General features: G+C 63.2%; 1 protein-coding gene across 1 annotated transcript; it reads right to left on the bottom strand.

Annotated features, from left to right (window-relative positions):
- Positions 1–5,634: 5,634 nt before the first annotated feature.
- gbx1 (gastrulation brain homeobox 1) lies at positions 5,635–7,410 on the bottom strand. Its single transcript, XM_087985864.1, is given in 4 exon segments — positions 5,635–6,083; positions 6,086–6,211; positions 6,971–7,172; positions 7,174–7,410. Coding segments are annotated over 4 exon segments (1,014 nt in total).
- Between the last annotated feature and the right edge of the window lie 4,162 nt (positions 7,411–11,572).

An 11,572-nucleotide genomic window follows, 5' to 3' on the forward strand; every position in this document is an offset into this window, starting at 1 on the left:
TCAGGAGCAGGGTACACAGTCTGGAGCAGGGGTACACAGTCAGGAGCACGGGTACACGGTCAGGAGCAGGGGTACACTGTCAGGAGCAGGGGTACAGGGTCAAGAGCAGGGGTACGCGGTCAGGAACTGGGGTACACGGTCAGGAGCTGCGGAACACAGCCCGGAGCAGGGTTACATGGTCAGGAGCAGGGGTACACGGTCAGGAACACGGGTACACAGCCAGGAGCAGGGGTACACGGTCAGGAGCAGCGGAACACAGCCAGGACCAGGGATACACAGTCAGGAGCACTGGTACACGGTCAGGAGCAGGGGTACACAGTCAGGAGCTGGGGTACACAGCCAAGAGCAGGGGTACACAGCCAGGAGCAGGAGTACACGGCCAGGAGCAGGTGTACATGGTTAGGAACAGGGATATACGGTCAGGAGCAGGGTACACGGTCAGGAGCAGGGTACACAGTCAGGAGCAGGGTACACAGTCTGGAGCAGGGGTACACAGTCAGGAGCACGGGTACACGGTAAGGAGCAGGCGTACACGGTCAGGAGCACGGGTACACGGTCAGGAGCACGGGTACACAGTCAGGAACAGGGTTACACGGTCAGGAGCAGAGGTACACTGTCAGGAGCAGGGGTACAGGGTCAAGAGCAGGGGTACGCGGTCAGGAACTGGGGTACACGGGTGTGACTGAGATAGTCCGACTGGTTTATTGGGAAGCACTAGCTTTCAGAGCGCTGCCCCTCTATCAGGATGTGAACTCTGAAAGCTAGTGCTTCCCAGTAAAGCTGTTGGACAGGAACCTGGGGCTGTGCAGTTTAATTCTCGCCTGGTTTTCGAAAGCAGCCCAGCCACAATGCTCACAGTTCATAGAAAATATTAATTTATTGAAACCACAGAAATGTACAGATATTCCACTCAGGCGGTGGCTTTGATATTTACATAAATAAATAAACACCTCAGTCCAGGCCAGGCCCCTCGCCTCTGCCCCCATGTCCCACTCTGAGTAATCCTCCTCCTGGGATTCTCCTGACGGCAGATTCCTGGGAAATTCACTCAGATTTTCACAGAGACTTGCCCCAGGGGTCGGGGCAAGTGGAGGGGAGTGGGGGAGAGAGTGGGGGGAGGGTGGGAAGGATGGAGGGAGGGGGTAAGGGAGAGGGAGTGGGCAAGCGGAGGAGGCAGGGGGGAGAGGGGGTGGGGAGAGAGGGGACTGGGGAGAGGCGGGCAGAACCAGAGGGAGGTCAGATAGAGACAGGGTCAGAGACAGCTTCGGATCTCTGGAGCTGAGGGAGAGGATCTCGGGGGTGGGTGGGGAGGATTGGGTCGGGCTGGGAGTCTCTGGGTCCGACAGGGGCGGTAGGGGCTGGGGGTGGGGGTGGGGTGGGGGGGGGAGGGGAAACTTCTTTAGTTCCAGTTTAAATTTGGAGAGATCTGTCAGCAGCCGACCTTGAAAAGGATTGATCTCTCGTGAGCCAGCACAGGGACGATGGCCCCAATGGCCCTCTCCAAGACAGTGTTTCGATTCTGGTTGCGGAGATGAAAGGAGAGTGAATCCGAAACTGGAAAAGCCCGCACCTGCTCCGGGTTCACTCCGAACGTCATATAGCAATGCACCCCCCCTCTCCCCCCCCCAGGGTGTTTCCCTGGGATCGGACTGTGCTCTCCACCACCACCAGCTCTCCCTCTGGGTCCCGCTGGTTCCCTCCTCCATCCCGCCACTCGCGGGGTGGGGTGGGGGTGAGGTTGTGGTGAGGATGTTGGGGGGGGGGTGGGGTGAGGGGTGAGAGGTTGAGGGTAGGGTAGTGGGGGAGGAGGTGGATAGGGGGTGGGGGTGGGGGTGGGGGTGGGGGAGAGTGGGGTTGGTGTGTGGGGGTGAGGGCTGCGGGGTGGGTGGGTGTGGCTGGGGGTGTGGGTAAGGAGATGAGGGTGTGTGGGGGGATGGGTGAGGGGGTGAGGGTGGGGGGGAAGGGGTGTGTGTGTGGGGGTGGTGTGGGTGGATGTGGGGGTGAGGGTGAGGGGGTGTGTGGGGGTGGGGGTGAGGGTGTGGGGGTGAGGGTGTGGGGGGCGGGGTGGGTGTGTGGGGGTGGTGAGGGTAGGTGAGAGGGCGAAGGGGTGAGGGTGTGTGTGGGGGTGAGGGGATGAGGCTGTGTGTGGAGGAGAGGGTGAGGGTGAGGGGGTGAGGGTGTGTGTGGGGTGGGTGAGGGTGGGGGTGAGGGTGTGAGGGGGTGGAGAGTGAGGGCGAAGGGGTGAGGGGGTGTGTGGGGTGGGTAAGGGTTTGGGTGGGGGTGGGTGAGGGATGAGGGTGAGGGGGTGAGGGGGTGTGTGGGGGTGGGTGAGGGTGTGTGTGGGGTTGGGTGATGGTGTGTATGGGGGTGGGTGGGGGTGTGTGTGAGGGTGAGGGTGTGTGTGGGGGTGGTTGAGGGTCTGTGTGGGGGTGGGTGAGGGGGTGAGGGTGTGTGTGGGGGTGAGGGTGAGGGTGAGGGGGTATGTGGGGGTGAGGGTGAGTGTGGGGCTGAGGGTGAGGGGGTGTGTGGGGGTGAGGGTGAGGGGGTGAGGAAGTGTGTGGGGTGGGTGAGGGTGGGGGTGAGGGTGTGTGTGGGGGTGAGGGTGTGTGTGGGGGTGAGGGGGTGATGGTGTGTGTGGGGGTGAGGGGGTGAGGGTGTGTGTGGGGGTGAGGGGGTGAAGGTGTGAGGGGGTGTGTGGGTGTGAGGGTGAGGGTGTGTGGGGGGGTGGGTGAGGGTGTGTATGGGGGTGAGGGTGTCTGTGCGGGTGAGGGTGTGTGGGGGGGTGGGTGTGTGTGAGGGTGAGGGTGAGGATGAGGGTGAGGGGGTGTGTGTAGGGGTGAGGGTGTGAGGGTGTGAGGGTGTGTGTGGGGGTGAGGGTGTGAGGGTGTGTGTGGGGGTGAGGGTGTGAGGGTGTGAGGGGGTGTGTGGGGGTGAGGGTGTGTGTGGGTGTGAGGGTGAGGGGGTGAGGGGGTGAGGGTGTGTGTGGGGGTGAGGGGGAGTGTGGGGGTGAGGGTGCGAGGGTGTGTGTAGGGGTGAGGGTGTGTGTGGGGGTGAGGATGCGTTGGGATGTGTGGGGGTGGGTGTGTGTGGGGGTGAGGGTGTGTGTGGGGGTGAGGGTGTGTGTGAGAGGGTGAGGGAGTGAGGGTGTGTGTAGGGGTGAGGGGGTGAAGGGGTGAGGGGGTGTGAGGGGGTGAGGGTGTGTGTGTGGGGGTGTGGGGGGGTGAAGGGGTGAGGGGGTGTGAGGGTGAGGGGGTTCGGTTGTGAGGGTGTGGGGGTGTGAGGGTGTGTGGGGGTGTGAGGGGGTGAGGGGGTGAGGGTGTGTGTGAGGGTGTGTGGGGGTGTGAGGGGGTGAGTGGGTGAGGGGGTGTGTGAGGGGTGAGGGGGTGTGTGGGGGTGAGGGGGTGTGTGGGGGTGAGGGTGTGTGTGTGGGGGTGAGGGGGGTGAGGGGGTGAGGGGGTGTGTGGGGGTGAGGGTGAGGGGGTGTGTGAGGGTGTGTGAGGGTGAGGGGGTGAGGGTGTATGTGGGGGTGAGGGGGTGTGGGTGTGGAGGTGAGGGGGTGTGTGAGGGTGAGGGTGTGTGGGGGTGAGGGTGTGAGGCTGTGAGGGTGAGGGGGTGTGAGGGGGGTGAGCGGGTGAGGGGATGTGTGGGGATGAGGGTGTGTGTGGGGGTGAGGGCGTGCATGGGGGTGAGGGGGTGAGGGTGTGTGTGGGGGTGAGGGTGTGTTTGAGGTGAGGGGGTGAGGGTGTGTGTGAGGGTGAGGATGTGTGGGGGGGTGAGGGGGTGTGTGAGGGTGTGGGGGTGAGAGGGTATGTGAAGGTGAGGGTGTGAGGGTGAGGGTGTGTGGGGGTGTGGGGGTGAAGAGGTGTGTGAGGGATTGGGGGTGAGGGGGTGTGTGAGGGTGAGGGTGTAAGGGTGAGGGGGTGAGGGGTGAGGGGGTGTGTGTGAGGGATTGAGGGTGTGAGGGTGTGTGTGTGGGTGAGGGGGTGAGTGTGAGGGTGTGTGTGTGGGTGAGGGGGTGAGTGTGAGGGTGTGTGAGGGTGAGGGTGTGTGTGGAGGTGAGGGGGTGAGGGGGTGTGGGGGTGTGAGGGTGTGTGTGTGGGTGAGGGGGCAGAGGGTGTGGGGGTGGGGGGTGTGAAGGGGTAAGGGGGTGAGGGGGGTGTGGAGGTGAGGGAGTGTGAGGGGGTGTGTGGGGTGAGGGTGAGGGTGTGGGGGTGAGGGTGTGAGGAGGTGTGGGGGTGAGGGTGTGGGGGTGTGGGGGGATGAGGGGGTGTGTGGGGTGAGAGTGAGGGGGGTGTGGGGGTGAGGGTGAGGGGGTGAGGGTGGGGGTGGGGGGTGAGGGTGAGGGTGGGGGTGGGGGGTGAGGGTGAGGGTTTGGGGGGTGGGGGTGAGGGTGAGGGTGGGGGTGGGGGGTGAGGGTGAGGGTGGGGGTGGGGGGTGAGGGTGAGGGGGTGAAGGTGTGTGAGGGGGGGTGGGGGGTGGGGGTGAGGGTGAGGGTGGGGGTGGGGGTGTGTGTGAGGGGGTGGGGGTGGGGGGTGAGGATGTGTGAGGGGGTGGGGGGCGAGGGTGGGGGTGTGTGAGGGGGGTGAGGGTGGGGGGTGAGGGTGGGGGGGTGAGGGTGTGAGGGTGAGGGTGTGAGGGTGAGGGGTTGGGGGGTGAGGGTGGGGGTGAGGGTGGGGGTGTGTGAGGGGGGGTGGGGGTGAGGGGGTGGGGGTGGGGGGTGAGGGTGGGGGGTGAGGGTGGGGGGGGGGGTGAGGGTGGGGGGGTGAGGGTGAGGGGTGAGGGGTGAGGGGTGGGGGGTGAGGGGGTGAGGGGTGTGTGTGAGGGGGTGGGGGTGGGGGTGGGGGTGAGGGTGAGGGTGAGGGGGTGGGGGTGAGGGTGAGGGTGGGTGTGGGGGTTTGGGGGGTGGGGGTGTGTGTGAGGTTTGGGTGTGTGTGTGGGGGGTGGGGGTGTGTGTGAGGGGGTGGGGGTGAGGGTGAGGGTGAGGGTGGGGGTGAGGGTGAGGGGGTGGGGGTGAGGGTGAGGGTGAGGGTGAGGGGGGGGGGTGGGTGAGGGTGAGGGTGGGGGTCTGGGGGGTGGGGGGTGAGGGTGGGTGAGGGTGGGGGTGTGTGTGATGGGTGTGTGAGGGGGGTGGGGGTGGGGGTGGGGGGTGGGGGGTGAGGGTGAGGGTGGGGGTGAGGGTGGGGGGTGAGGGTGAGGGGGTGGGGGTGAGGGTCTGGGGGGTGGGGGTGTGTGTGGGTGAGGGTGGGGGTGAGGGTGAGGGTGGGGTGGGGGTGAGGGGGGTGTGTGTGGGTGGGGGTGGGGGTGAGGGGGTGAGGGTGGGGGTTGTGTGAGGGGGGGTGGGTGTGTGTGGGGGTGAGGGTGGGGGTGAGGGTGGGGGTCTGGGGGGTGGGGGGTGAGGGTGGGTGAGGGTGGGGGTGTGTGTGAGGGGGTGGGGGTGAGGGTCTGGGGGGTGGGGGTGTGTGTGGGTGAGGGTGGGGGTGAGGGTGAGGGTGGGGGGGTGTGTGTGAGGGGGTGGGGGGTGAGGGTCTGGGGGGTGGGGTGTGTGTGGGTGAGGGTGGGGGTGAGGGTGAGGGTGAGGGTGGGGGGTGGGGGGTGTGTGTGAGGGTGGGGGGGTCTGGGGGGTGGGGGTGGGGCTCACGCCCGCGGGTTCTGCTCCAGCTGCTGGTGCTGGCTGCGGACGGCGAAGCGGTTGACATGGACCGGGATGGGGACCACGATCTTGGGATTCCGGGCCGGTTCCCCCGAGCGGGTGCTGACGTTCCCCGCCTTGATCCGCTTCCACTTGGCGCGGCGGTTCTGGAACCAGATCTTGACCTGGACCTCGCTGAGTTTGAGCGCGTGTGCGATCTGGGAGCGCTCCGTCAGGGACAGGTACTTCTTACAGTGGAACTCCTTCTCCAGCTCCAGCAGCTGCTCGCTGGTGAACGCCGTCCTCCTCCTGCGGCTCTTCCCAGGGCCCGGGGCCGGCTCCGCACCGCTCCCGCTCCCGGCCCCGCTCCCGGCCCCGCTCCCGCTGCCAGCCCCGCTCCCGGCCCCCGCCGCCTTCTTCCCCGGGGGGGCAGCGGGGGCTGCGCTAACCGAGCGCCCTCCGACTCACTGTCCACAGAGCTCTCCTCCTCCTCGTCCTCATCCTCCCTCTCACTCAGTAACTCTCCCGGGGACTTGCCCCGAAACTTGTCCTCGTCCGGGCCGCCGCTCACCCTCCCGTCTCCTGCAAACACACACACGGGGGGGGGGGGGGGGAGAGGGGGAGAGGGAGGGGGGGGGGGGGAGAGGGGAGAGCGAGGGGGGAGAATGGGGAGAGGGAGGAAGGTGAGGGGGGAGAGGGGAGAGCGAGGGGGGAGACGGAGGAGAGTGAGGGGGAGAGGAGGGGAGGAGGGGAGAGGGAGGAGGGGGGGGAAGTACAGTCAGAGCGGGTGGGGATGGGGACTGTCAGAGAGACTCCCCCAGCCCCCCCCCCCAGCCCCCAGCCCCAGCCCCAGCCCAAAGCCCAAGCCCATTTTCCCTCCCCAGCAAGCGGGGCCACTCTATGGGATCTTGCTGCTCCCTCACTCGCGGCTCTTCCGCAACTTTAGCGGATCCGGGCCGGAGCCTCCGCAGTTTAAACCCGTGGGAACCGGTCCCGGGGGGTGACCCGGAGCCAGGCGCCCCCCAAAGTGCCCCCACCCCCTCCCCCATTACCACCGGACCCCGGGGAGGGGAGGGGAGGGGAGGGGCGGGATTCCAGCCGGTTCCCGGGAGAAGCTGCTCTCCCCCCCCCCCCCCCCCCCACCCACCGGGAGGGACCCGCGGGGAACCGGGCAGGAGCCTGGCACCGCCCGCCCTCCCTCAGCGGCCACTTCACGCCGAGTTTCCGCAGATTTTGCGGATGGTTTGCGCGGAGTTTGCAGTCCGCCCGCGGGGTTTTGCGCCGGTTTAGCCGAATTTTGCGCCAGTTCCCGCGGGTTTTGCGCCGGTTTAGCGGACTCACCTGTCAGCGCCGGGAAGTTGTGCGCGAAGTTCGGGGGCTCCGCTTTATCCGCCCGAGTTTCCTCTCTCTCCGCCGGCCGGGAGCTGCCCCCCTCGGGGCTGGAGCGGGAACCCGGCAGCTCCTGTCCCGGGGAATAGTAACTCTCGGCCGGGTCACTGAAACTGGGCAGCGCCGTGGTTAGAGCCACCATCGAGGGTACCCCCCTGGCTGAGGCTGGCACAGAAACTGTTGGTCAAGCGGCTGGCGAACGATGCGAGTGGGCTCAGGGCTGGCACCCCGGGCTGCAGGGGGGACGGTGGCAGTGCCTGGGGAATGACCAGGGGTCGGTACGGCATCAGCATCGGGTAACCGGTGTACAGCAGCTGGGGCGAACGGGCCTGAGGGGAACCGATCAGCGAGTCAATGGAGAACGCGGTACCGTGTCCGTGCGGCCGCTGCATCTCTCCGCCAGGCTCCCTCCCTCCCTCCCTCTGTCTGTCTGTCTATCCCCCTCTCCCTCCCTCCCTCTGTCTGTCTATCCCCCCCTCCCTCTCACTGTGCCCCCCTCCCTCCCTCTCACTGTGCCCCCCTCCCTCCCTCCCTCTCACTGTGCCCCCCTCCCTCCCTCTCACTGTGCCCTCTCTCTCTCCCTCTCACTGTGCCCCCCTCCCTCCCTCTCACTGTGCCCTCTCTCTCTCTCTCTCTATCTGTCCCTCTCCCTCTCGCTTTTCCCCTCTCCCTCCCCTCTCTCTCTATTTATCCCCCTCTCCCTCTCTCTCACTCTCCCTCTCTCTCTATCCCTCTCTTCCTCTCTCTTACTGTTCCTCCTCTCTCTATCTCTCTTGTCCCCCTCTCTCTCTCCCTCTCACTGACCCCTCTCTCCCCCCTTCCCCTCTCTCTATCTCTCTCTCCCTCTCTCTCTCTCCCTCTCACTGACCCCTCTCTCCCCCCCCGCTTCCCCTCTCTCTATCCCTCTATCCCTCTCTCCCTCTCTCTCCCTCTGTCCCAGGCTGTCTGTGACTGCCCAGAACAGGGACCGCTTCCTAAACTGAGGGGGAGGGAGAGAGACAGCTAGAGGGTGTTCCCCGTCTCAGCGCATCCATCAGCTCCAATTCCTTCTCCACTTCCTGGTCCCGGCCACCGGGAGCCGGGGGGGGGGGGGGGGGAGGGAGGTGGTTGTGGGGTGGGGGGAGTGGGGGGGAGAGCTCCGCCCTCACGATTGGCCCGCCCCCCCCTGGGAATGGGACACATGCAGCAGTTTACAGAGAGCTGAGGGACAGAGGGAGGGCTGTTTGATCTCCCGAGTGGGAGAGGGGAGGTTCTGAAGGCTGCTCGGTAAAGGCTGGGGAATTGGACAGAGTCAGGTGTGGATTGATGAGGGGGAAAGGCTGCTGGACAAACCTATAGGAGCCGAGAGAAAGGAGAGCCAGTGGGTCGGGATTTTCAGAAGGTCCCACACGGGAGATTATTAAATAAAACTCAGCCCCATGGCATTGGGGCGGGGGCTATAGCGATATAGATTGGGGATTGATTACCAGAGAGAGAGCAGGAACAAACAGGCCATTCACGGATGGCAGGCTGTTCCTCGTGGGCTACTCAGTTCAAGTGGGATGGTCTTCAGAGGGTTAGTACCCGCTCAACAGGCTGAATAGCTTCTTGTTTGCACCGTAGGGATACTAAGATTCTGTGAGTACACGGAGGCTGCTCGGGGATTGGGACAGGGTGAGGGAATGGGTGGGAGCAGGGTGGGAAGCGAATGGGGAGAAATGGGAAGTTTTGGCTGTGGTAGTGATCCAGAGGGACAGCAGATTTCTAACATGGGGGAGAGTGGGAAGGGCAGGTGCCAAAGGGAGCTGATATCTTGTCCATGAATCTCTAAACGTCAGCAATCAGGGTCAGCAAACAATTGGGAAGGTCAATGCTGTGATGGTGTCATCGTGAGGGGGTTACAGTCCCAGGGGAACAATACCTTCTGCAGTTGTATAGCGCCTTGGTAAGAGCTCCCCTGGAGTATTGTGTAGGGTTCTGGTCTCCTTATCTCCCATTCGGGGAGTGTATAGGAGGGTCACAGATTAATCTCTGGGATGCAGGGATTGTTTAATGAGGAGAGGTTGAGGGGACCTGGGTCTGTATTCCCGGGAGTTTCAGAGACTGAGAACGGATCGCGTTGTAGCCGATACAATTGTCACACTGTGACAGAGTGGGAGGGGGTGGGAGGGGGGTGGGGCAGGGTATGAGGGGGTGGGAGAGGGTGGGACAGGGTGGGACAGAGTGGGACAGGGTGGGACAGAGTGGGAGAGGGTGGGGCAGGGTATGAGGGAGTGGGACAGGGTGTGAGAGGGTGGGAGAGAGTGGGAGGGGGCATGAGAGGGTGGGGCAGAGTGGGAGGGGGTATGAGAGGGTGGGGCAGGGTATGAGGGAGTGGGAGGGGGTGGGGCAGGGTATGAGGGGGTGGGAGAGAGTGGGAGGGGGTAGGAGAGGGTGGGGCAGGGTATGAGGGGGTGGGAGGGGATGTGAGAGGGTGGGACAGAGTGGGACAGAGTGGGAGGGGGTGGGGCAGGGTGTGAAAGGGTGGGAGTGGGTGTGAGAGGGTGGGGCAGGGTATGGGGGGGTGGGACAGAGTGTGAGGGGGTGGGACAGGGTGTGAGGGGGTGGTACAGGGTGTGAGGGGGCGGGACAGGGCATGAGGGGGTGGGACAGGGTATGTGGGGGTGGGACAGGGTGTGAAGGGGCGGGACAGGGTGTGAGGGGGCGGGACAGAGTGTGAGGGGGTGGGACAGGGTGTGAGGGGGCGGGACAGGGTGTGAGGGGGTGGGACAGGGTGTGAGGGGGCGGGACAGGGCATGAGGGGGCGGGACAGGGTATGTGGGGGTGGGACAGGGTGTGAAGGGGCGGGACAGGGTGTGAGGGGGCGGGACAGAGTGTGAGGGGGTGGGACAGGGTGTGAGGGGGTGGGACAGAGTGTGAGGGGGCGGGACAGGGTATGAGGGGCTGGGACAGGGTGTGAGGGGGTGTGAGGGGGTGGGACAGGGTGTGAGAGGGTGGGGACAGGGTATGAGGGGGTGGGACAGGGTGTCAGAGGATGCTCGTTCCTGGGCTGGGACTCTAGAACCCGGGGCAAAATTTCAGGAGAAAAGGGCAGGACACTGATGGAGATGAGGAGGGACGGAGGGAGATGAGGAGGGACTTTTCTCACGGGCGGTGGGGAAGGGGGTGAATCCTTGGATTTCTGGATCCCCGAGGCTGTGGGAGCTCAGTCCCTGAGACACAAGTCGATCTGTTTCTGGAGACTAACGACAGTGAAGAATCTGGTGATAGTGTGGGAAAGGGGCACGTTTGATGGGCTGAATGGCCTCCTCCTGTCCCTATGATCCTAAGACGGGGTTGGGGGTTCAGCCAATCCCCCACCGCCGGGAGTGTGTGAGTTGATGTGCGGCTTTCAGCAGCGCCAGGGCACTGAGCTATAAGTAAGGGAGATTGATGAGTTGTCGTCAAACAAGAGCTCTCTTTGTTAAAGTTTGGGAGTCGCTCGGAGCGGGACTGAAGAGAGGGGAGGGGAGCAGATGGTTTCAAAGACTTTTCACTGATTATGGTTGTGTTTGTTCATAAATAAGCAGGAACTAACTTCCCATCACTTCCAGAATCAATATCCAAACAGCGGCAACTGCAGAGACAGTGTGTGTGAGAGAGAGAGACACACACAGAGATAGAGAGACAGTGTGTGTGACAGAGAGAGAGACACACAGAGATAGAGAGACAGTGTGTGTGACAGAGAGAGAGACACACACACAGAGATTAGAGAGACAGTGTGTGTGACAGAGAGACACACACACACACAGAGATAGAGAGACAGTGTGTGTGTGTGAGAGAGAGACACACACACATAGAGAGACAGTGTGTGTGACAGAGAGAGAGACACACACAGAGATAGAGAGACAGTGTGTGTGACAGAGAGAGAGACACACACACAGAGATAGAGAGACAGTGTGTGTGACAGAGAGAGAGACACACACACAGAGATAGAGAGACAGTGTGTGTGTGTGAGAGAGAGACACACACAGAGATAGAGAGACTGTGTGTGTGTGAGAGAGAGGGAGACACACACACAGAGCTAAAGAGACAGTGTGTGTGAGAGAGGTAGAGATAGAGACACACACAGAGATAGAGAGACAGTATGTGTGTGAGAGATAGAGAGAGACACAGAGATAGAGAGACAGTGTGTGTGACAGAGAGAGAGACACACAGAGATAGAGAGACAGTGTGTGTGACAGAGAGAGAGACACACACAGAGATAGAGAGACAGTGTGTGTGACAGAGAGAGACACACACACACAGAGATAGAGAGATAGTGTGTGTGTGAGAGAGAGACACACACACACACAGATAGAGAGACAGTGTGTGTGTGAGAGAGAGAGGGACACACACAGAGATAGAGAGACAGTGTGTGTGTGAGAGAGAGAGGGAGACACACAGAGATAGAGAGACAGTATGTGTGTGAGAGATAGAGAGAGACACACAGAGATAGTGAGACAGTGTGTGTGTGAGTAAGAGAGAGAGACAGATAGAGAGAGACACACACAGAGATAGAGAGACTGTGTGTGTGAGAGAGAGAGACAGATAGAG

This window comes from Chiloscyllium plagiosum, unplaced genomic scaffold (assembly GCF_037043375.1).
Source record: "Chiloscyllium plagiosum isolate Xiang-an unplaced genomic scaffold, Cpla_swu_hap1 HiC_scaffold_4, whole genome shotgun sequence".
In the NCBI taxonomy this organism is placed as follows: domain Eukaryota; kingdom Metazoa; phylum Chordata; class Chondrichthyes; order Orectolobiformes; family Hemiscylliidae; genus Chiloscyllium; species Chiloscyllium plagiosum.